This window comes from Neovison vison, chromosome 13, assembly GCF_020171115.1.
Source record: "Neovison vison isolate M4711 chromosome 13, ASM_NN_V1, whole genome shotgun sequence".
NCBI classification, from domain to species: domain Eukaryota; kingdom Metazoa; phylum Chordata; class Mammalia; order Carnivora; family Mustelidae; genus Neogale; species Neogale vison.
In genome coordinates, this window is record NC_058103.1 from 44,239,005 (window position 1) to 44,265,127 (window position 26,123).

A 26,123-nucleotide genomic window follows, 5' to 3' on the forward strand; every position below is an offset into this window, starting at 1 on the left:
TGATAAGCTAGGATGCTTATGGCCACAGCCATGATTGCCCACACTTTTAAGTCAGCATATTTAAGCATATTTTGTTGTCCATCATCTTCTGCTCTCCCTCATTTTGTTTTTGTATATAGGATCTATCCAAACTTGAATTTGACAGCCAGAGAAATTCTGGCTTGGCACTTAAGCGCCATTCAGAATTTAATAAAAATGCATACCAGGTTAGAGTATTACCTTAAACACTTGGAAAACATTCACCAGATTTAATCAGCTCTGTGCAGTGCTGACTCAAGGCTCTTTCACTGTCCACATTTCAAATCAGAAACTGCCAGTCCCATCTTGGTCCTGTGGACCCCCTCCAACCCATGGAAGCTGCAGTCGTGCAGAATACTCACCCTGGTTTCCTTCCCAGCTTGCTGGGGGAAGATGAACACAGAAGGGGCCGCCTGGGTAGGACCAAAAGGAGTAGCAAGTCTTTGATGACATATCAGCATGGCAGGCCAGTAGCCCTGGTGCCCCTTGCTTCAGCACCTTCCAGAGAGCCTGCCCATGCTGCAGGGTAGGGCACCACACTGAGAACTGAAAATCAACATGTCCTTCATCTTCAGCATGCCTATCAATATATATATTCTGTTCTATAGTTTGGCTTTTTTTTTTTTAATACATTCTAGAGTCTTGGCAAAACTATAACATACTTTATACTCTCCCCTCCCCAAATAGTCTTTGAAAGAAAAAGGAAGTATTTCCAAGTAAAAAAACCACAGCATCTAATTAGTCATGGCTTCCAATCTCAACTTTACCGTTGCCTGTGTAATGTGGAAAATTAAACAACCACTCTGTTTCCCTATGCACTAAATGGTGATGATCATGGACACAGTTGAGCTCTATCCTGAGCTAAAGGAGACAAAACCTGTAAAGCTCTTGGTAGCAGGCTTGAAATAGAACAGGCACTTAAATTTTAGCTTTATTGTTATTATTCTTACCTGTTTGGTTTTTTTAAGTACATTTTAGAATGTACTTGTTTTGTTTACCTTAGCGCGGGGAGACCATTGTTTCACTTTCCCATCCGATCTCCGTTTATTCAAGACTCTTTTACGTCCAGATCAATTTTTCAGCTGGAATAGTGTTACGTCCTAGCAGAGGCTAATTGTCCTTTTGACTTCTGTGTATAGAGGTTTGCTGCTGTCATAATGAGGATCCGAGAGCCCAGAACAACCGCCCTCATATTTAGCTCTGGAAAAATGGTCTGCACGGGAGCCAAAAGGTATGCGGAACCACTCTCCAAACCTTCTCAGACAAATAACTCAGTGTATAAAACAGGGAAGGATAGAATTTATGTTCCAAAACACCTAGGAGGAGCAAAATACTTTGCCGAAGAGTTGCATGAAATGCATTTCATTGCATGAAATGCCAAATTGGGGGTTAAAAACATTCAGTTGTGTAATACCGACTCCTGTCCCATTTTGCAGTTCCCCCATTAAACCGAGGGGACGTAGGTGGGCTATTAGAACTTGATCTTAAGATGCACTTAAAAACTACCATAGTGATGAAACCTGTTACAAGCCTGGAGAAATAGTTATTGTATATTTTCCTTATTGCAGGTAATTGGATAGAACTTCTTAAAGGTGGCAAATTAGGTACTCCTTGCCCATTATCTTGAGCATTAGCTCAGGAGGCAACTCTGAAAAGGCTCCCTTTTCCTGGATCTCACACCGAGGAAGGCCTGTGCTGATACAGAGCCTTTCACCATCAAACTGCAGTGGGAGTGCTGCTGGTTCCTCTAAGTGTTAGAAGATGAGTAGTAAATTGTCCTCCTGAAAGGCTGTGTGAATTTGTCTTCACTCTACAGATATACTGAGCTTCATTTCCTCCCAAAAACACTGGGTGTTAACATTTCTTTTAAAGTTTGCCAAATGGTTTGGCCAAAAAAAAAAAAAAAAAAGTGTTAATTACATGTCTTTGATTTGCTAGTGAGACGAATATTGCATAAGCATGTAAACGGCCTACCATGTCTTTTGACCAATCATCTCTGAGTTTTTGCTCTTTTGTCAGCTTTTTGTTTGTAAGTATTCCCACCATTTTGTACTATAAATATTATTTCCCAAATTACAGTTAGTGGTGTTTTATTATTTTTTTTATACAACTAACATTTTGGGGTGTGTACAGTCCCATTTTTCTTTAGAGTTTTGATGTTTGGCTTCATGCTTAGGAAGAAGGCATTCTGCTTGCACAACATTATACAAATATTGACTTCTGTATATTTTTCTGGCAAATGATGTTGATGTTTTGATTCAATGAGTGCTTTCTCTAGGTGATGGAAATGTTTTCCATTTGTGCTCTCCAGTTTGGTAACCACCAGTTACATGGGGCTGTTGAACAACTGAAGTATAGGTAATACACAGAGGAACTGCATGTTTTATTCTTTATTTTTTAAAAGATTTTCTCTGACAGCAAGCTGGGGGAGATGCAGAGGGGGAGAGAGAGAGAGAGAGAGAGAGAGAAGCACACTCCCCACTGAGCAGGGAGTTTGATGCGGGGCTCGATCCCAGGACCCCAGGATCATGACCTGAGCCGAAGGCAGATGTTTAACCGACTGAGCCACCCAGGCGCCCTGGAACATAATTTTTTACTTAATTTAAGTTTAAATATAAATAGCTAAATGCGGGGGCTCCTGGGTGAGCCTGTAAGCTGGGCTCCCTGCCAGCAGGGAGTCTGCTTCTCCCTCTCCCTCTGTTCCTCCCCATCCTGCTTGTGTTTCTCTCTCTCAATCTACCTCTCTCTCAAATAAATAAATAGAATTTTTTTAAAAATTAGCTACAAGTGGCTAGTAGCTACCATACTGGGCAGAGCTGGCCTGGAATTTTGTTTCACTATTTATTTTTCTTTGCAAATGGCCAGTAAGTGACCTGATACATTTATTGAAGAATCCATATATGGTTTTTTAGTATAGTTGACACACAATGTTACATTAGTTTCACGTGACTCAATAAGTTTATACACTATGCTAGGTTCCCTAGGAGTGTAGCTACCATCTGTCCTCACTATTACAATGGCATTGACTATGTTCCTGTGCCTTTTATTCCTCTGGTTTCTTCATTCCATAACTGAAAGCCTGTATCTCCCACTCCAGTTCACTTATTTTGCCCAAACCCCAAACCTCCCCTCTGGCAACCATGAGTTTGTTCTCTGTATGTATAGGACTGCTTCTGCTTTTTGTTTGTGTTTTGTTGTTGCTGTCGTTGTTTTAAGATTCTGTATGTGAGTGAAATCATGTGGTATTTGTCTTTCTCAGTCTCACTTTTTCCCTTAGCCTTATACCTTCGAGGGCCCTTCATGTTGTCTCAAATGGCACGATCTCATCCTTTTATATGGCTGCATAATATATTGTGTATATAGACCTCATTTTCCTTATCTTCTGTCAGTGGGTGCTTAAGTTGCTTCCATATCTTGGCTATTATAAATAATGTTGCAGTAAACATGGGGGTACATTTATCTTTTCAAATTAGCATTTCTGTTTTGAGTAAATACCCAATAGTGGAATTATTGAATTTAATGTTTTTTTTTTTAATTTTTAAGGGCCCTCTATACCGTTTTCCATAGCAGCTGTACCAATTTACATTCCCACCAACAGTGTACGAGGGTTTCTTTTTCTCCATCCTTACCAACAGTTATTACTGTCTTTTTAATTTTAGCCATTCTAATAGGTATGAGGTGATATTTCATTGTGGTTTTGATTTGCATTTCCCTAATTATGAGTGATGTTGAGATCCTTTCATGTGTATATTGGCCATTTGTATGCTTTTTTGGGAAAAAATGTCTGTTCAGGTCCTAGGCCCATTTTTTAATTGGATTGTTTTTTGGTGTTGAGTTGTATCTGTTCTTTATATATTTTGGATATTAACCCGTTAACTGATACGTCATTTGCAAATATCTTCTCTTATCCAATAGGTTACTTTTTGGTGTGTTGATGGTTTTCTTATTGTGCAAAAGCTTTTTATTTTGATGTAGTCCCAATGGCTTATTTTTGCTTTTGTTTCCCTTGCCTTTGGATACATATCTAGAAAAATGTTGCTGTGATTGATGACGGAGAAATTACTGCCTATATTGACTTCTAGGATTTTTTTGTGGCTTCAGGTCTAAATTTAGGTCTTTAATCCATTTTTAGTTTATTTTTGTGAAAAGTGTTAAAGTGCTCCAGTTTTACTTTTTTTACATGTAGCTGTCCAGTTTTCCCAGCCTCATTTATTGAATTATTTATTTATTTATTTATTTATTATACTATTTATTCATTTATTCCTTTCCCTGTTGTATATTCTTATCTCCTTTGTCATAGATTAACTGGCCATATAATCATGGGTTTATTTCTGGATTCTCCATCCATTAATCTGTAGGTCTGTTTTTGTGCCTGTTTGTGTGTTTTGATTACTACAGTTTTGTGGTGTATCTTGAAATCTGGTGTTGTGGTACCTTCAGCTTTGTTTTTCTTAAGAGTGCTTTGCCTATTGGGGGACTTTTGTGGTTCCATGCAAATTTTAGTAGTAGTTTAATTTTGTGAAAAACATTATTGGTATTCTGATAAGGATAGCATTCAATCTATAGATTGCTTGGGTAATATGAACAGTTTAATAATATTCTTTCAATCCATGAGCATGTAATATTTTTTTTTCACTTGTGTTGTCTTCAGTTTCTTTCATTGGTGTTTAGCAGTTTTCAGAGTACGGGTCTTTTACCTCTTTTTGATTATGTTTATTCCTATATATTTTATCCTTTTTTGTGCAGTTATAAGTGAAACTGTTTTCTTAATTTCTCCTTTTACTACTTTTTTTTTGTGTGTGTATAGATATGCTACTGATTTCTGGGTATTTTGCGTCTTGCAACTTCACTGAATTCATTGATTACTTCTAGTAGTTTGATGGAGTCTTTAGGATTTTCTTTTTTTTTTTTTTTAATTTCTTTTCAGCGTAACAGTATTCATTGTTTTTGCACCACATCCAGTGCTCCATGCAATACGTGCCCTCCCCAATACCCACCACCTTGTTCCCCCAACCTCCCACCCCCTGTCCCTTCAAGACCCTCAAGTTGTTTCTTAGAGTCCATAGTCTCTCATGGTTCACCTCCCCTTCCAATGTCTCTCAACTCCCTTCTCCTCTTCATCTCCCCATGACCTCTATGTTATTTCTTATGCTCCACAAATAAGTGAAACCATATGATAATTGACTCTTTCTGCTTGACTTATTTCACTCAGCATAATCTCTTCCAGTCCCATCCATGTTGCTACAAAAGTTGGGTATTTATCCTTTCTGATAGAGGCATAATACTCCATAGTGTATATGGACCACATCTTCCTTATCCATTCGTCTGTCGAAGGGCATTTTGGTTCTTTCCACAGTTTGGTGACTGTGGCCATTGCTGCTTTAAACATTGGGGTACAGGTGGCCCTTCTTTTCACTACATCTGTATCTTTTTGTATCTTTGGGGTAAATACCCAGTAGTGCAATTGCAGGGTCATAGGGAAGCTCTATTTTTAATTTCTTGAAGTATCTCCACACTGTTCTCCAAAGTGGCTGCACCAACTTGCTTTCCCACCAACAGTGTAAGAGGGTTCCCTTTTCTCCACATCCTCTCCAACACATGTTGTTTCCTGTCTTGCTAATTTTGGCCATTCTAACTAGTGTAAGGTGGTATCTGAATGTGGTTTTAATTTGAATCTCCCTGATGGCTAGTGATGATGAACATTTTTTCATGTGTCTGATAGCCATTTGTATGTCTTCATTGGAGAAGTGTCTGTTCATATTTTCTGCCCATTTTTTGATATGATTATCTGTTTTGTGTGTGTTGAGTTTGAGGAGTTCTTTATAGATTCTTTAGGATTTTCTATATATAGTATCTTGTCATCTGCACAGAGTGACAGTTTAACCTCTTCTTTACCAGGATGAGTACCTCTTATTTCTTGCCTGATTGTTGTGTTTAGGACTTCCAGTATTATATTGAATAAAAGTAATGACAGTGGACATCCTTGTCTTATTCCTGATCTTAGAGGAAAAGCTCTCAGTTTTTCACCATTGAGTATGTTGTCAGTTAGGGTTTTTTTTTTTTTTAAGATTTTATTTATTTATTTGACAGAGAGAGTGAGAGAGGAACACACGCAAGGGAGCAGCAGAGAGGGGGAGACAGGCTTCCCATCGAGCAGGGAGCCCCTGTGGGTCTTGATCCCAGGACTCTGGGATCATGACCCAAGTCGAAGGCAGCTGCTTAATGACTAAGACACCCAGGCTCCCCATAGTTAGGTTTTTCATATATATGGAATTTATTAGGTTGAGGTATGTTCCCACTAAAGCCAAGTTGAGAGTTTAATTACGAATGAATCTGAATTTTGTCATATATTTTTGTCAGCATCTGTTAAAAGATCAAATGATTTTTATCCTTTATTCTGTTGATGTGGTATATCATGTTGATTGACTTGTGAATATTGAAACTTTCTTGCATCGCCAGAATGAATCCTACTTGATCATGGTGAATGATCTTCTTAATGTATTGTTATATGTGGTTTGCTAATATTTTGTGGAGGATTTGTACATTTATGTTATGAGTCCATTCTTAATCCATTCCCCCCACAACCCGTTTTTACATATTAAATTCTTTACATGTATCTGGATAAGTTTCTGGGCTTTCTCCTATGTTGATATGATATCCTTGGACCTAGAGATCTACCATTTTTAAGTCCTTATTGGACAACTCTGCAAGGCATCTGCAAGGATGTTCATTTCAGCATTGTGTAAAATGGGGGAAGGGGATAAAAATTAAAACGTGGGACACAAATACTGAGTAATAAAGTTTTGAATAGGTTATTAAATAAAATTATATTAAGCAATTAAAACACACACATATCAAGTTGGAAGGATGGTAACATTGCTTTAAGTTATAGAGGAATAGGAACTAAATTATAAGTCTATTATCCAACTTTCACTTTAAAATATGCTTATATTACATACATATTCATGAGTATCTTTCCCAATCTGAATTTATCTGGTTCCCAAAATCTGATGGTGAAAGTTTGGATACTGAGTTCAGGTAATAAGAAATACTTGTTAGTCAAATCTATTTGGTTCTTGAGTCTTGGATAGAGATTTATGAAATTTTGATTAGTCTATGAGCTGTCAGAATTCTCTCCAAAAAAGGATATACAAACCTATTCTTTTTAACTGTAATAACCAAAGTTTGCAAGTGAAGGATAGCTATTTTTGCCCAGGAAGATTACAAAAGTGTCAAGTGTAATCTGTGGTTATCACCACTGGTGGTGACGTTCAAGGTTCTTTATTTCCTAATGATCATAGAAGAACATGTATGTAGACTCTAACCACAAGCTGTTTGCATGGGAATTTCAATGTCCTATTCACAGCTAATATCTCACGAAACTACAGGGCCACTCAAATTCTTAAAATTTGGCCTTATAAACATGAGCGCAATGGGCAATGTAATGGGCCAATTAGTAGACTGTATGTTTTCAAAATAGAAACCGTTTATTTCGGTGCTAACTTGTAGACATGACCTTGCGAGGGACATCTCAGGAGTTGGAAGTGGGTGAGGAAAAGCAACGTGGAGTGAAATATGTGAAGGAATTAAGATACATTAATTCATTAATTAAAATCAGGTGTTTTGGTTTTCAAAGTAAAGATGGGGCAACCCATAAGAGAAGGTAGAGTTCACACGGTTCACCCACCAGGTTTCGCCCTTGTTTTTCATCCCTTTTTGTTTTGCCAAATAAAGCTTCACTTCGTGGAACTTAACCTTCTGTGACTTGGGTTTAGGGCTGGAGCAAGACAAACGCTCAGAAGAGTATGGCCAGCCACAAAGTTGAATGACTTTTTTTCTTTCTCATGTTGGGTGTGTGTTGAGTGACATTCTGTGAGAAAGCTCAAGCAAAACTGGTCAGGTTTCAAGATGTTTTCATGTTTGCTTTTTTTTTTTTAATGTAGTTTGTTGCATAAAGATTCAAGTTCTAATATTTTGTCTTTGCCACCTAATTGGCATACGTCTTATTTCCTTATGTTGATTTTTTTTTTTTTAATGCATGTGTCCTTATTTATCTGGAGGGCTTGTTAAAATACAGATTTCTGGGCCCCAACCCCAGATTGCCTGTGGCTGGGACCTGGGACTTTGCATTTCTAGCAAGTTCTCAGGTGGTGCTGCTCTGCTGCACACACTTTGAGAACCAGGGGAATAGTTAATTTTATTTAATTGCATTTAAAACAAATAAAGGAGAAAAATACGCTATATGTGAGAGATGTCAAAGTAAGACGCAAACGTGTATATGGCTTGGCTTTGACCATTGTGCCATACCTTTGGCTAGGTGCTAGGGACACACGTAGGGGAGGCTGGGCTGTGTCCTCCGCATCTACAGGTTTGTAGATATACTGAAAGATAGACCTAGTACTAAAAAAAGCTAAAAGTACAATCAGGGAAGTGTGTGAGCACAGCTCAAGCAGTATAGAGGATAGAACGATGAAGATCTCTTTAAACACAATTGTCCCTCCCCAGTGAGGAGCAGTCTCGACTTGCAGCGAGGAAGTATGCTCGTGTGGTGCAGAAGCTGGGGTTCCCAGCCAGATTCCTCGATTTTAAAGTTCAGAACATGGTTGGAAGCTGCGATGTGAGATTCGCCATCAGGCTGGAAGGTCTGGTGTTAACCCATCAGCAGTTCAGTAGGTATGACCTTTCTGTAACTTTCTGAGTTTACAAAGATACGGCTGTTGTGTTATGGGCCCCATATATAGTGTGTCTTTTGAGAAAATGGAGTTTTTCTTTTTCATGACTGTAGGTGAGAGGGTTAACATGCTGAGCTTAACTCCTTCCTGGTTACTGCATGTGTCCAGTCTTCTGAAACATGGTTCTCAAAATTAAACTGTACAGTCATCACTTGGCCTGCTTTTCTGAAAACACTTTGCTACCTGGGCTGCATCATCCCAGATGTTGCTTGAATTTGCAGTTCTTTTTTTTTTTTTCTTTTGAAGATTTTATTTATTTATTTGACAGAGATCACAAGTAGGCAGAGAGAGAGGAAGGGAAGCAGGCTCCCCACTGAGCAGAGAGCCCAATGTCATGGGGCTCTATCCCAGGACCCTGGGACCACGAGGCAGAGGCTTTAACCCACTGAGCCACCCAGGCACCCCTTGAATTTTCAGTTCTAACAAGCTCACGGGTGGTGTCAGTCCTGCTCACCAGAGGCTTGAGATTCACTACCGCGCCGATTTCCGAGACAGGCCCACCTGCCTTGCGGGCAGAGTGGAGACCCCAGAAGAGAAGGTTTATGAGGTGGGTTAGGCAGGTCTGAAGGGGCTGATGGCTGACAGCTGGCATGGGGGAGAGGGTTGGAGAGGATGAAGAAAGAGTGGCCTAGCACATTCTGTGAAGGCAAGTCTATCGATTGTCTGTCCTGTTGATTTCCAGGGGTTTTGTGTTCTAGCCCCCTCTCCAGTTTCTTCTTTAGTGGACTCCTGCTCCTCAGGGAGCCTCTGTAGGCTGCTGCTTCCCACGTAACCTCCTGTCTCACCAGCAGAGGCTCGGGGTCCTCTCCCCTCAGCTGCTTTGATGCTTCTCCCAGCCTGTCAGGCCCTCAGCAGTGACAGAGGCGAATGGGTCAGCCCTGGGGCCCCACCACCCTGGGGCACATATACCAGTCCAAGGCCACTGAGCTGTTCAGAATCACAGACACTCTTAATGTTCTCCTTCTCTAGCCTCCACTTCTTTGCCCTGGAGTGGTCATTCCTATGAACAGAGTGAGCAGGGGTCCTGCAGCAGAGCCTTTTCTAACACTCGCTGGCCTTCTTTTACAGACATGGTCTGAACAGCTGTTAAAAATTGCATTGTTTTTTCCTAGTTTTTTTAAAAAAATCCAAGTTCATGCTGATATTTGGCTTCGGTGATATTCTTTAGACAATGTTTATTTTCCCCTTGATTGTATTTTTTTTCCTCCCTGCATGAATTTTTTTCAATATGTGCTTATTGGGTACCCGTTGAGCTCACTGCAAAGCTCCCCATGCAAGAAATATTGCCTCTTTAGGGATCTTTTTCTTTCTTCAATCTTGGGATGGCTTATAAATTCATAACCATTGTTATTAAGAGTATCTCAACACAGAAGCTATTTTTTCTTCCAGATTCTCAACCGTGGGCCTCCAGTCTGTCTCTTCTCCAAACCCACTTTTTCTGAATGTATGAAAGATCTCCGCCTGAATTCTGCCTGTCTATATCAGATTGAGCTCTCCACTCTCTGGCTCTTAAGGGCTCTACATGATCTGTGCCGTTCCTCCCAAGTTGCCTTTCATTTCTTTTTCTCCAACACTGTCGTCTTTGTAGCTCGGGTTTAAGTCTAGAGCAGGAGTGCCTCTTGTCACTACTGCCACGTTCTGAGAGATAAAATGGAGAGCAGGGCAAGAAGAGAGTTCATCATATAAGCTGACTTTAGCCGCTTGGAGGGGTCCATCGCCGCTCTATCTTCGTTCTGGAACAGTTTTATTATCTCATCCATCTTTTCAAAAAATTTAGCAAGAAAGCCTGCATCGTATCCCTCCCACTATCTTTCTAGTCTTACTTTTGCCTGCTCCAAAAGTTTGCCATTCAGGCTCTACTGTTACGTTATGGATTACAGCTCCAGTGTGTGTATTGATGACACTGGGCGTTAAAACACTTCTCTCCCAACAAATTTGTGTCTTTAAAGTGAGGCCTCTCATGGGGCACCTGGGTGACTCGGTTGGTTAAGCGTCTGCCTTCGGCTCAGGTCATGTTCCCCAGGTCCTGGGATGGAGTCCAACATTGGGCCCCTTGCTTAGTGGGGAGTCTGCTTCTCCCCCTGCCTGCCACTCCCCTACTTGCGCTTACTTTTTCTCTCTCTGACATGATAAAATCTTAAAAAAAAAAAAAAATAGGCCTCTCTTTAAGTGTCTGCAGCTGTGTGGGGAACCGTGGCCCACATCAGTTGTAATTATTAGGTCAAGTTTGCCTATGTCAAGGGGGCGCCTGGGTGACTCCATGAGTTAAGCATCTTCCTTGGGCTCAAGTCATGATCTCAGGGTCATGGGATTGAGCCCCATGTTGGTTCCTTGTTCAGCAGGGAGGCTGCTTCTCCCTTTTTCTCTGCTACTCTACCCTGCTTGTGCTTGCTCATTCTCTCTCAGATAAACACAATCTTAAAAAAAAAAAGTTATCCTATGTTAAAACCTCAAGGTCCTTTAATTCCCCTGGTTCTACAAGTTTGTGTATTAGCATCTGATACCACAAGTATCCCCTTGTCACTGGGGGATGTCAGTATTTCTACATTGTATTTATTTCCAGTTTTCCCTGAGCATTATTCTCCCTTCATTTTCTAAATCCAAGCTATCCTGATAATAACTATTTCTTAAGTGAATAATACCTAGGTGACTACCATGGAGCAGATGCTACAGCAACCATGATAGTCTGTATAGCCAGGGTCCAGGACACCTGGGGGCTCAGTCAGTTGAGCATCTGACTCTTGATTTCAGCTCAGGTCATGGTCTCAGGGTTGTGAGGTTGAGCCCTGCAATGGGCTCCGTGCTGAGTATGCAGCCTACTCTCCCTCTCTCCCTCCCAACCCCCAGCCCTACCCTCCCAGGCCCTGAACCCATGCTGGTTCACTCTCTTTCCCTCAAAAAGGGAAAAGGAAAAAAGAAGAAGAAAAAAATACAGCCACTGTTCCTTGCCCTCATGGAGCTCACTGTCTAAAAGGGAAGACCGAAAAGCTAAAGACAATGTGGTAACTAAAGATAACACAGTAACTCCCAGATGGGCACCCCTTGCAGTGCCATGGTACCATTAAACAGGATATTTAATACAACAGGGTCAGGGGAGTGTGCAGGTCAAAGTTCTCATGGGAAGTGACATTTCAGCCAGGACTTGAATGGTGAGTTGAAGTTGGGTTGGCAAGAGATTGGCAAATGTTTGTTATTCTTGAACTTACAAAATTCTCCATCCCTCTCCAAAATCTCCTTTTCCCCCCCTGCCTCAACTTTCTCTTGCAATGAGGCAGAGGATAAGTAAAATGAAGTAAGTGTCTCCTTGGAAGTTTATTGTGCTGGCATCTTAAAACTATGGTTGTGAAAGCCAACAGCAGTCTGCCATCACTTACATACCGAAGACTTTGTTTTCTCTTTTCCCTCTTCTTTTAAAAGATTTATTTATTTATTTATTTATTTTTGAGAGGAAGAGAGAGGAGAGAGAGAGAGATCGAACACAAGCAGGGGGAGAGACAGAGGGAGAGGGAGAGAGCATCCCAAGCAGACTCTCTGCTGAGTGTAGAGCCCAATGTGGGGCTCGATCTCACAACTGCGAGATCATGATCTGAGCTGAAACCAAGATCAGACTCTCAACCAACTGAGCTAACAAGGCACACCCCCACCTCTTTTCCCTTAAAAATGCTAAGATTCTGTTGGAAGATCAAATGAAAGCATTCCTTCTGTGTCTCTAGCTTTCACTTTCTAGGTTCAAACCTCCACTCCCATACAAATTTTCCAGGGCTCAAGCCAGTATCATTGACTCCCGTGTTGAGAGGTGGTAAATGGGTAAAGTCTTGACAGGCCTTCTGTAGTAAGAGTAACATCCCAGGAAGACAAGACTACCCAGAGCCAACTCCTTATGCTTCAGAAGGGTAGCCTCCCCGCTGTAACACATCATTCTGGTACCAGTAGGAGATTTCACATCTGTTGTATGGGTCTTACTCATTGCAGAATGAAACGGAGAGACTTTTTCTGTGTGGTCCTGATTCACCCATTAAAAGCAAAGATTTATGTGTGTTGTGTTTCATTTCTCAGATTTCTTCTTTTTTTTTCCTTATCTGTTCTTAGCCATTGCTTTTATTTTGTCAGTTTCCTTTTAACTCTTGACTTCTTTTTTGAAGTCTCCTTAAGCCTTTCTAAGAGTCTCTCTACTTCTCTATGGGGGAGACTAAAGCAATTCTTAGCTCTATCCTCCTCCTCCTCCTCCATTTAGTAGTAAATATGAGTGAGTTACTATTTATAGGACCAAATCCTAAATTTAAGTTTCTTTTTTTTAAAATTTTTTTATTTTTAGTAATCACTATACCTAACATGGGGCTTGATCCCATGACCTTGAGATCAAGAGTCCAGTGCCCTTCCAATTGAGCCAGCCAGGTGCCCTACAAATCCTAAATTTTTAAGTGCTGGGATAGTTTAGTTTTCTTTACAGCACTTGTCCAGAGTCAAATGATGGTGGTCTGGAAAACTTCATAGGTTCTAAAATTGTTATCTTTAGCAGTTTATAAATATATAGAAAATATGCTCATTATTGGGAAACTTGGACAATTTAAGAAATGTAGAAAGTGTGTTTATGTATTATTCTCGATAGACTTTTTTTAACCAATAGGATCTTAATACATTAAATTTGATGCCCTACATTACCTTAATTTCTAGCTTAGCATGGCCTGCACTTGAAAAAATGTTATGATCAAGGATGAATTCTGTTCTTGATTGTCACAAGGAACTGCATAGGGCACTCCAGACTATTTTTATTAAGATGGCCAAAAGTTTTTGGTAGAATAGCTTTAACATGCCGGGTCTCGAATGTTTTGGGAAAGTAGTTGAATAGCACTATTTTTAACTTTTTCCTTTTATATCTGAACAGTTATGAACCTGAACTGTTTCCTGGCCTTATTTATAGAATGGTGAAACCACGGATTGTGTTGCTTATCTTTGTATCTGGAAAAGTTGTGTTGACAGGTAAGTTCTAAGGTTATTTTCTGACTTTCATAAAATTCTGTAGCTACATGTTGCTTTGCTTTTCCTTTTAAATAGCTTTGTTCACCATTATAAAGTAAGTCTTAATATTGTAGAACACCTGGGGGGAAAAAAAGCGGGAAGGATTATACCATCACTCATTGGTCTCAATACCCAAAGAATTATAATTTTTTCATGTTTTTATGTCCTTTTGATATATATGCTTATCTTTACATCCTGCATTTTTATTAACCATTATACCACGTAGCTTCGATTATTGTTACAAACTCTTCAAGAACACTTTTCACAGCTGCACAGTGTTCTAACAGAGAGGTCATCAAACCTTTTTTCTGTAAAGGGCCAAACACTAAATATTTTAGGCTTTGTGACCATAGGGCTTCTGTTTTAACAGTGGAACTCTGCCATGTTTGGTGCAAGAGTAGCTATAGACATTACATAAAAGAAAGTATGCTGAAATGTAAATTTAATATAACTCGTATAATTTACATGGGTCATGCAATATTCTTCTTTGTTTTTTGTTTTGTTTTGTTTTGCCCCCAGCCATTTTTTTAATGATTGAATTTAAAACCATTTTTAGCTCATAGGCTATACAAAAATAGGACTAGCCGTCTGTTTCCTGACTTCTGCTCTAACATATTATCATATCAAACTTATTTTTCCATTGTAAAACATTTAAATGCTCCTTCTTTGTTTGCTGCTTATAATGGCACAGACATTTGGCTATTTTTATGTGTGGAGAATAATTACTGTGGATGTTCGGAAGTGGAACTTTGTTGAAGGATAGGTCTATTCTTAAGGTTCTGAGTACAAATTACCAAGTTGTTTTTTTAAAGGGATACACAGTATAGTTCTTTCCCATGATACATTCTTACCAGCAATGTGCTTAAGTATCCTTTTTAAAAAGATTTTATTTATTTATTTGACACACAGAGAGAGAGAGAGAGAGAGATCACAAGTAGGCAGAGAGGCAGGCAGAGAGAGAGGGGAAAGCAGGCACACCACTGAGCAGAGAGCCCAATGTGGGACTCGATCCCAGGACCCTGAGATCATGACCTGAGCCGAAGGCAGAGGCTTAACCCATTGAGCCACCCAGGTGCTCCTGCTGAAGTATCTTTTACAAACTCTCAGTAGCATTCAAAACAAAAATGGCACAAAAGAAAATTTGTAAGTGAAAATGATCTCACTGCCTTACCTCACTGGTAATCAGAAATAGAAATTGATGATTTTTTAAAACCTCTTCAAGTAATAGCATTTTATCTTTTGTAGAGTGTGTTCATAACTTAATTCTTTCTGTCTACTTACTTTTTAAATTATTTTTTCCCATAAGGATTTATAGGAGTTCACCATAATATTGAAAGTAATTACTCTTTGTTACACTGATAGCTTTTTCCAGTTGGTTTATTTTTACATAGAGAAGGGTTTTTAAAATTCTTGAGCTAAATTGTTAAGACTCTTTTCCATACCATCTTCATGAAGTCTGCTTCTTTTATCTAATTGTGTCTGACTTCTTACACATTTTACTATTCTCTATCGAGATGAATGCTGAACTCATATGGCAGGAGGCCATACTGATTATGCCAACCTCAAACAGCAAGCCAGCCAGCTTCCCATGATGTATCAGTCTCCTTATTATTAATTCATGATGACTCCATTTGACCTTTATATTTCCATATGAAGTTATCACTCAGCATCCAAAAACATGGAATTTCTGTTCTTAAGTCTTCTTTTAGAACTCCCAGTAAAGTTTCATAGTTTGTTTTACTGTAACAAATAACTAGTCTTTGAAGTGGGGAAAGCTTGTTTGGAATTCAAGAACCTTTCAAATACAGCAAACCTACAGCTTCTCAGATGCCATGAATATAGAGTCTAGAATAATCAAGACCTCCAAGTGACTGACATAAAGTTTACTCCTATCTGTCCTGAAGGAAGTGGGGGAAAGTATGCCAAGTAAATTGAACAGTATAAATATTGGAACAAGCGTATGGCCTATGGAAAGGAAGAAACTTTTGAAGATCCTGGGAAGGGCACGTTCACCTACTTGCTATGTGTTGTTATTAATTAGTCTTATTAAAAGTTCCCGTTGACAAGCACAGGCTAAGTTTCTAGTATAGATACACAAAACAAGCCCCTTTAAATATCCTTAATTCAAACCAGCTTTCCTGCTTACCCCAATTAAAAGGGAAAAGGAAAACAACTTGCATGTACGCATTTGCTACAAGTTTCAAGTGACAGAAGTGGTGTCTACGTGCTATGCCAAAGACAGTGCAGTACCGTTCCCTGAAAGCTTGTTATGCGTTCAGCATGTAGAACAAACAAAGCTGAACTTCTTCATTCTTGCGAGGTGCAGATCATCAGTTTTGTGAAGGGAGGAATGAGTTGTATTAACTGAAGTCCAAACTTCTGCTTACAATATGTAGAAAAAGACAACCGATGTCTTTTTTCTTTTTTTTTAAAGATTTTATTTATTTATTTGACAGACAGAGATCACAAGTAGGCAGAGAGGCAGGCAGAGAGAGAGAGGAGGAAGCAGGCTTCCTGCTGAGCAGAGAGCCCGATGCGGGACTCCATCCCAGGACCCTGAGATCATGACCTGAGCCGAAGGCAGCGGCCTAACCCACTGAGCCACCCAGGCGCCCGACAACCGATGTCTTGATACTGAAATAGGAGTAATTATCTATTGGGATCTTTCCCTGCTTGCACTATACTGTCTTAAAAGCACTTCCTCTAGAATCCATGGTTTAGGTTATGTTTGCTTCACACTTTGGGACACATATTCTTTTTTCTCTTATCCTTGCATATCTAGACTCTTCACCTGCAAAGGGTTTAAAAATGCAAGGACCCAATTTTGGGTATAAACCTAAGGAAAGGGACCAAGGAGGCCTCCCTTTAGCCTTGCTTCTAGTATTTTAGCAGGAGATGGTCATGTGGAGTGTCCAGGAGACTCCTAGAGGCCCACACAGCAAGACTCTGCAGAGCTGTTTTGAAAGGTTCCAACAAGGGTAAATAATTTTTTGCCTAGAAAATGTTAGAGTACTGAAATTACAAATGCACTGTGCGTTCCACTGCAATTAAATGGTGGATCCCAGCCCTTCCCTAGTTAGGAACTGTAGAACATCAGCACACCTACCGCAAGTGCAATTCTAAACCCTTGTATCATGTGCCATTTTCAGGGCCTCTGAAAATAACTTATCCGTGTAAAATTGTCTTACTCCCTGAGGTGCCAAAGCTGGGGCCACCATGTCCAAGGCTACATCTGAATGTTCTAATTATAGTTAAGTGAGCTGATGGCAAAGAAGCCCTACCGCATGGTGCCCCCTGACAGCAGAAAGCAACGGGACCTGAGCCAAGCTTAACTCTGTTTTCCCAAGCCCATGCTGTTTTCCTGTGGTTGGTATGATATTTAGGACCTAGGATTTTTCTTTCTCAAACCACAGTAAAACTAATATAGCTAGGATCTGCTGGAGCGATATACAATGAACAGCAAATAATGTCAGCTTTCATTTCTAAGGTCAGACACCATAAAGTGAACATACATTGGGCGTGTCCGTTCCAGGCGCCGTGATAAGAGCTTTTATGTGGGTTCTAGTTAATTCCACGAGGTTGCACTGAGGAGCTCAGTTTCCTCACTTGGAAAATGGGGCCAGTGGAGAAGTCATTAACAATGTCAGACAACTGTATGTGCTACGGCATGGGTGGGAACTTGAGCAGCCTGGCTCCGGAGCGCCCACCCTCCCTGTACTCACCCTGTCTCCCAGCTCCTTAGGTGTCTGTGAAGACACCTCTGTGGTCTTTGAGGTCACCTTTTCCCTTCTCTTCCTCATCAGCTTAAGGAAAGAGAAATGCTCTTAGTGGTGAGAGGAAGCACGTGTGATGGCTAAGAGGCTGGGCTCTGGGAACCAACTGTCTGCTTTGAATCCAGGCTCGACCATTTCTTGGCTGTGTGGCCTTGGGTGAGTTTAAGTTCACCTTGATTTCCACACCTGTAAAAGGCAGGTGGCCAGAGAAACTACCTGCTCTGTGTGAGCAGGCCAAAGAACAGTACCAGTGGATGGTAAATGTGTTGTAAACGTTAGCTGGTGCTCCCTTGGTGAAAGCCCACTCGTTTCCCCCTTAGCATTGTCTTGCTGTGCTGCCTTCTCCTGATGATGGGCATCTGATATCTAAAGAGGCTTTAGTCTAGCATCTAAAATGCTTCACAGTTCTTTCTTTCCCTCCAGCATAATTCTTAAGAAGCTGGGTCTTTGTTACTTCGGGGGACTGTCCATCAGCTAGACATCCGCGGTTCTTGTTAGCAAGTAGGCCGGAGAGAGCATACCCCTGCCAGTCATTACTGGGAGTCCCCCAATAAAGCAAGTTAGTATACGCTGTAAAATGTACACTTGGAAGGATTTAATGCCATCTCTTGCAATTTGTAAGCCTTTTCCCTTGTGTGCATACACATATGGTATCATAGGGAAAATAAGGTACGTAGTTATGACTTGGCATAAAAATAGAATTGGAAAATCCAAGCAGTATTGGAAATTGATGTTTGGGATGGCTAAGGGGGTAGGGATGAGCTTATAAACCTTCTTGACAGATGGCAGATATTTCATCAACTTTGGGTGCCTATCAGGTACACATACTGTTTTTAGGTGCTGAGGATGGAAAAGCAAATCTCCTGCAGTCCCCATAGTCCCCACCAGGAATCAGCCCTGGGGAAGGACACAGATTATGTGAGACTGGCTCTTACATTAGACCATGTGTGCTTGGGCCAGCTGTCCCGACGTCCCTGATCCTGAAGCCTGTTCTTCTAGGACAATAATAATGGCTTAGATTTTATAAAATGGGATGGCTTACAAAGGACTTTTTACAAATGTTCACTCATAAAACTCATAGCATCCCTCTGAGAAGGCTATTTTACAGGTAAGGAAATGGGAACTCAGAAGTTGAACAACTTGCCTGTGATATTCAAACCTAGTTAATGGTAGAGCTGGTATTCAAGCCCATCCAGAGTGATTTCAGAGCCAGTCCTTTCTTTATTGCACTGGCCACAGAGTTTCCACCTCTGTCACCATGGTTTATCCCCCAGAGTTTCCACCTCTGTCACCATGGTTTATCCCCCAGAGTTTCCACCTCTGTCACCAGGGTTTATCCCCCAGAGTGGTGCGCATTATTATCTAAAGGAAAAGACTGGTCAGGTTTGCTTAAAAGCTAGAGTCCTCTACCTGGAGCCTGGTGCTTCAGATTGAGATATTTGATTATTAAGACTACAGGACCAATGTCAGTTCCCATAAAGTTGTGATACTTATTTCTGGTGAGGAAGTATTTGACCAAAGGGACCAAATCCCCTCATTATAATACCCAGTTATAAATGCTGGCCATGTTTATTTATTTTTTTCAGTGTTCCAAGATTGTTTATGCACTACACCCAGTGCTCCATGCAGTACATGCCCTCCTTAATACCCACCACCAGGTTCACCCAACTCCCCACCCCGTTCCCCTCCAAAACCCTGTTTGTTTCTCAGAGTCCACAGTCTCTCATGTTTTGTCTCCCCCTCCGATTTCCCCCAACTCACTTTTCCTTTCCTTCTCTTAATGTCCTCCATGTTATTCCTTATGCTCCACAAGTAAGTGAAACCATATAATAAGTGACTCTCTCTGCTTGACTTATTTCACTCAGCATAATCTCCTCCAGTCCTATCCATGTTGATACAAAAGTTGGGTATTCATCCTTTATGATGGCTGAGTAATACTCCATTGTATATATGGACCATATCTTCTTTATCCATTTGTCTGTTGAAGGGCATCTTGGCTCTTTTCACAGTTTGGCAATTGTGGCCATTGCTTCTATGAACATTGGGGTACATATGCCCCCCCTTTTTTCACTACATCTGTATCTTTGTGGTAAATACCCAGTAGTGCAATTGCAGGGTCATAGGGTAGCTCTATTTTTAATTTTTGGAGGAATCTTCACACTGTTTTCCAAAGTGGCTGCACCAACTTGCATTCCCACCAACAGTGTAAGAGGGTTCCCCTTTCTCCACATCTTCTCCAACACTTGTTATTTCCTGTCCTGCTAATTTTGGCCATTCTAACTGGTATAGGGTGGTATCTTAATGTGGTTTTGATTTGAATTTCCCTGATGGCTAATGATGATGAGCATTTTTCATGTGTCTGTATATCTTCTTTGGAGAAGTGTCTGTTCATGTCTTCTGACCATTTTTTGACATGATTATCTGTTTTTTGGGTGTTGAGTTTGAGAGTTCTTTATAGATCTTGGATATCAGCCCTTCGTCTGTAGTGTCATTTGCAAATATCTTCTCCCATTCTATGGGTTGCCTCTTTGTTGACTGTTTCCTTTGCTGTGCAGAAGCTTTTGACCTTGATGAAGTCCCAAAAGTTCATTTTCACCTTTGTTCCTTTGCCTTTGGAGACATGTCTTGAAAGAAGTTGCTGTGGCCGATGTTGAAGAAGTTACTGCCTGTGTTCTCTAGGATTTTGTTAGATTCCTGCCTCATGTCTTAACATGAGTATGGTGTAAGAGAATGGTCGAGTTTCATTCTTCTATACATAGTATTTGCTGACTTTTAGAAGGGATACTGGATACTGAGGACTTCATCCATGGCTGCTGTCCATGATTCAGGGGAACTTCAACTTGGTGGGCCTTGTTTTCCCATGAAGTAAATGAAGGGAAATGGATTAGTTAATTCCCATAAAGCCCTTTTGTGTCTACAGAAGTTTTTCTGTGATATAAAATAATGATCATTCTCAGTGTCTGTTTCCTCCTGGGCGATGGGTGTTTTCTGCTCTCTAGCAGAGGCCAGAATGCTAAACAGGGACTTCAAAAAAATCCTCTTAAGTATAATTTAAGTGTAATGAGAAACTGAAGTACATAGTTACCTAGAATGTTGGACCTAGACCCTCTGTTTCTAATTAAATATAAAAGGAATGCTGATTTTGGTGGGTGGGATTGGAGGTTGAATGGGTAGGTGGGTGTTTGCTAGATCTACTCCACTTCACTGTCTCCTAATAAGAAAGCTGTCACATTCATATGTACTTAGAAGCAGAAAAGGTCCATCAAACCAGAGGCAGGATTCTTTTGTTACGGTATTTCACTTACTGCTTTCCCAACTCACTGGTTTCTACAAAAACGATCACTTGAGAAATTAAAATATTCATCCTGTAATAAAAATCTGAGGCTTATGGGTTTTTTCCTACCCCTCAAGGTACAGAGTTTCTGATACTTATGTCAGTAACGCACGCTCTTCCTCATCCTTTCCCCCCACCCCACATCTTCTTTGAGGGCAGAGACTCACACATAGTAAACTCATCAGCGATGAATACGCAACTTTTTAAAAAAAATTTTATTTATTTATTTATTTGACAGACATCACAAATAGGCAAAGAGGCAGGTGGGGGTGGAGGGTGGGGGAGTGGGGAGGGAACAGGCTCCCCACCGAGCAGAGAGCCTGATGCGGGGCTCCATCCCAGGACCCCGAGATCACAACCTGAGCTGATGGCAGAGGCTTAACCCACTGAGCCACCCAGGTGCCCCAAAATAAGTAACTTTTCGCCAGCCTCTCAACGAAATTTAAGCTTACAAGGACTTATTCTTTAACATTTTTTAAAAACTTGAGGTGAAATGCACATAATATAAACCTAACCATTTTAAAGTGAATAATTCAGTGACATTTAGTACACTAAGTTTCTGCAACCACCAGGTGGTTGCATGACCTTGCTAGTGCCAAAACATTTGGATTACTTCAGAAGAAATTCCCATATCATTAAGCAGTTTCTCTCCCGTCCTTCCTCCCCTTAGCCCTTGGCAACCTCCAATTTGCATTCTGTCTCTGGAATTAGCTATTCTGGATATTTCATATAAATGGAATCCTACAATGTGTGACCTCTCGTGTCTGGCTTCTTTCACTTAGTGTAATGTTTTTGAGGTTCACACACTGTAGCATGTATAACAACCGCATTCTTCATTCCTTTTGTGGCTAAGTAATATTCCATTGTATGTATACATCACAATGTGTTTATCCGTTCATCTGTTGATGGGCACTTGAGTTATTTCCACTTTTTTTTTTTTTTTAAGATTTTTTTTTTAAATTTTATTTATTTATTTGAGAGAGAGAGACAGTGAGAGAGAGCATGAGCGAGGAGATGGTCAGAGACCGAAGCAGACTCCCCATGGAGCTGGGAGCCCGATGTGGGACTCGATCCCGGGACTCCAGGATCACGCCCTGAGCCGAAGGCAGTCGTCCAACCAACTGAGCCACCCAGGCGTCCCTATTTCCACTTTTTGACTCTTGCGAATAGTGCTCCCATGAATACGTGTCTGCATGCACGTCGTTTGAGTACCTGTTTCCAATTTGGGGGGGATGTATACCCGGGAGTAGAATGGCTGGGTCATATGGTAATTCTTAACATTTTTGAGGAACTGCCAAACTGTTTTCCACAGTGGCTGAATCATTTTACCTTCCCACCACCAATGTACGAGAGTTCTAATTTCTCCATATCTTTGCCAATACTTTTTTATTTTCCATTTTAAAAATTATTATTACAGCTCATCCTTGATTCTGAATTGGGATTTCTACCTGATTCTCAAATCTAGTGATCCTCCTTTTGGTGATTTCCTCTCATCTTTTTTATTTCTTTTTTAAGATTTTATTTATTTGAGAAAGAAAGAGAGAGACCGTGAGTGGAGGTAGATGCATAAGGTGAAAGGGAGAAGCAGATGCCCTGCTGAGCAGGAAACTGGATGCAGGCTTCTCCCAGGACCTAGAGATCATGACCTGAGAGAAGGCGATGCTTAATGCTTAACTGACTGAGCAACCCAGGCGCCCCTCCTCTTAGTCTTGTGATTAAACCAGATAACCACTTCTCACTGGCAATTTCTCTCTTACTGAGCCTTAGCTTTATGGCTCTCAAGGAAGAGTCGTTATCAGCTTAAGCTATTTTCTATTTCTCTTCATGCTGTTTTTATATTCTTTTCCTTAACCTCCTGCCAGTGGTATCCAGGCAGTAGTTTCCTGATTAGCTGAGAGATCCATCTAAACATCAGTATTACCGGCCCATAACCGGGTACCGCCCCACTCCGTACAGTGGACAGGCAGTGTACCTGTGTAGCTTTGAAGGTGGAAGTAGTGGCAGTGGGTGGTGGGGAGAGATGAACAACATCTGACTGATCACCTCTCAAGAGGAGGGACCATGTCTAATTCATGTTTTTATCTATTTTAATCCCTACAGCAGTTCTAATGAAAGATCCCTTGAAACTTAAGTCACTAAGGAGTGACAGTGGTACGGTTTTCTTCCTCTAATAATCTCTTCTCATACAATGAAATGGAAAACATTTGCTGTAGTTTGTCTCACCCTATTAGTCAATATTAGGGAATCAAGATATTAACTAGATCTGAGTGGATCAAAGGAAGTCCCGTTTGCTGATAGCTAAGTGTCCACAGGTCCTGATGAAGATCATGTTCTGTGGTCCTGTTCATGGCATGCTGAATGATAACCTCCCCATATTTCATACTGTGCTCTGTGAGGCAAAAGATGAACTGATACGCCCATGTAGTGAAGTACTAGAAAACTCTGCTCTAGGGTATGTGTTTGTGGGATATGGCTGTCACCAGCAAATTCTTTTGTCTTTACCAAAATGTCACTTCCCAAGTAAACCTAAGGAGATGTCTTTGTATTAAAAGTACTTGGAGTTGACAATGAAATTTTAGTCCTAAGAAAATTTGGGTATTGTCTTTATATTAAAGATTGTATCAACTTGGGTTTCCTTATAGGTGCCAAAGAACGTTCTGAGATCTATGAAGCATTTGAAAACATCTATCCTATTCTAAAGGGTTTTAAAAAAGCCTGAGCAAGTCACTCAGCATCTCACATTACACTGTTTTGAGTGTGTGCATAAGCCCAGCGCAAACCACTGGATCGTAGATTTTCCACGCAGATTTTGACTCTATTTGTTAAAGGATGATTCTATGGGAGTATCCATGCCTAAGAACTGAAGAAGCTTCTTTTTCAAAAATGACATGTATGTTATTTTAAAAACAGAAAAAGTAAACACTTCAGAATTTGAGAGATTTAGGGCCTTGCTAGAATGATGTTAATGATGTTTAATCATTAAAATTTAATATTCTGCTCTTGTGAAAGATTTAGTCTGTTAATGTGTTCCCCTAAAATACACAGGAATATACAGAAGTTTCAGATAACTGCATAGAATAGATAATATCTGCAACATCATCTGGCAGGATAGAAATTGTGTCTATTTTTTTGCCTTTTAAAATATTGAGGGATGGTCCTGGCCACTATACAGGCACCATGAAGGATCCTGTCAGAATACAAGTGAAACGTGAAAGTCTGAAACCTTAAGACAAATTATATATCCTTTTGTTTGAAATGATCAGAGGAAATTATTCCTCTTGCTTAAAAGAAACTTTGGGGAACCATTCAGGTTTAGCATAGGCTAAAACAGCTTAGGGACTTCTTGCTTTCTTGTGCCTTTAAAATTCTATGTCATGGTATTACAATATACCAGATTGGGAGGATGGAGCAAAGGGTTCAGATGCAAGACCCAATTAGATTGCAGAATCCTCAGAATTTGATGGAGATGTGCTGGTTCTCAGGGAGAGATGGGGCTAAGAGGACTCCTGGCTCTGGTTCCCAAGTGGTCAGGGATTCTATTACGTCTTGCACCAAGATGAGGAAACCGATTTGTGAGGAGGGAGAGTTAGTTTCTGACCTGCCAAGTTTGTGGTGTTCCCCTTCCATCGCTTTATGCCGCTGAGGTAGCTGCGAATCTTTGGGTGTGATAACCTGGGCGAGAAGTCGCAGCTGGAGAATTGAAGGCAGTTATCACTTGACAGCCTACCAGAAGAATCCTAGAGAGTCACCGGTCTAGGTAAACTGACTTATAGGCACACTTTTCTTTTTTCCTTCTGTAGTTTGGAGGCATTTTCAAACACGAATTACTCTACCTTAATCTTCCCACGCACCCTGTTTACCTCCACAGAAAGTAATTTGGAGTAATCGAATTCGGTTAAATTCTACCTAGTTCACATTCTTTCTCAGAGCATGGCCCAGAGTAGAAGAATGTTGGGCATTAATTTAAAATTCAGTTTTCAGAAAGAGAACTTTGATTTCCACGTTTAGCACGATTGTTTCCACTTGTTCGCTATTATCAGTAGAGTACTATGGGAGTACGGTTAAACGTATGATTCATCCTCCCGACTTTGGGTAGGGGCTGTATCTCCATTTAACAGATAAGAACGCAAGTACAGAGAAGTTATGAATTTGACCCAAATCACAAACCTATAAAGGAGGTGGGTGAGCCCAAATACTGCCTCTCTCCACGACCCAGCCCCCTCACCCGACTTCGCTGTACTTTCAGCAAATATAAAACCACCCATAGCGAATTAAAGAAATTCCCTTATTTTGTTCCCGTTTCCCCAGAATCCCTAGGGCACCGTATTACTATTTCTTGCACGAGTTTGAGGCTTTAACTTGTAGCCTTGGCGTGAAGAAACGGACGATGACATTTTGTTTGGCTGACTCGCCCCTCTAACGTAATTCACGCTTCGGGCAGGCTTCCCCCTCCGCAGACAGGAAGAGCAACAGCGCGACCCGCCCTCCCGGGCGCGAGCTCGGAGAGGCTGGGCAAGGGGCTCGTCGGACCCCGCCCGCGCTCTGTGGCACCTCCCCAGGCCCCTCCTCCTCGCCCAGGATGCACCTGGTTGAAAACAAAATCCCACGTGACTGGCTATGCTCTCAGGCCATCATGGCGTCTCCCAGTGGGAAGGGAGCCCGGGCGCCGGAGGCTCCTGGCTGCGGGCCCCGGCCTCTCGCTCGGGACTTGGTGGACTCTGTGGACGACGCCGAGGGGCTGTACGTGGCTGTCGAGCGGTGTCCGCTGTGCAACACTACCCGCCGGCGGCTGACCTGCGCCAAGTGCGTCCAGAACGGCGATTTCGTTTACTTCGACGGCCGCGACCGGGAGAGGTACGGCAGCCGCCACGGCTCTATTGTTTCTTCCCTGGGTGTCTCTTACTGCTCCGCGAATGGAGGTTAGAGCCTGGGGCTCGGGTCCGGGGCCCGGAGCCCCGCGAGAGGAGAGGGAATATGGGGAGGGTAGCCGCTTTGCTCCCAGGGCTCGGGGGTGGGGACCAGAAGAGGGAAGGTTGTGGTTTCCCCACTAACACCCTTCCCCCCAGCACCCACCTCCCCGAGAGGAGTCCGACCCTACGGTGCTCCTGGGTACTAAAGGTAAGGGATAGATGGTGACCCTGGAGGAGTTTTCCCCTATTGCTGTCATAGGGTTGGGTTCTCGGCACTTTACTGGATTTTCATTCAAAAGCTGGGTTTAACCTTTCTTTATCTTCGAAAGCACGTTCA

General features: G+C 41.4%; 2 protein-coding genes across 2 annotated transcripts in view; both read left to right on the top strand.

The window, feature by feature from the left end:
* The window catches only part of TBPL2 (TATA-box binding protein like 2), a 29,644-nt gene extending 5,974 nt beyond the window's left edge, over positions 1-23,670 (top strand). Inside the window, exons 4-7 of the mRNA XM_044230239.1 lie at positions 1,158-1,249; positions 8,524-8,691; positions 13,636-13,730; positions 23,519-23,670. Of these exons, the coding sequence (XP_044086174.1) occupies positions 1,158-1,249; positions 8,524-8,691; positions 13,636-13,730; positions 23,519-23,595 (432 nt within the window). The 3' untranslated portion in view covers positions 23,596-23,670. The remainder of the gene's footprint in view (positions 1-1,157; positions 1,250-8,523; positions 8,692-13,635; positions 13,731-23,518) is intronic.
* A 1,825-nt stretch (positions 23,671-25,495) lies between these two features.
* Positions 25,496-26,123, top strand: part of ATG14 (autophagy related 14) — a 37,674-nt gene continuing 37,046 nt past the window's right edge. Inside the window, exon 1 of the mRNA XM_044229716.1 lies at positions 25,496-25,730. Coding sequence (XP_044085651.1) covers positions 25,510-25,730 — 221 coding nt within the window. The 5' untranslated portion in view covers positions 25,496-25,509. The remainder of the gene's footprint in view (positions 25,731-26,123) is intronic.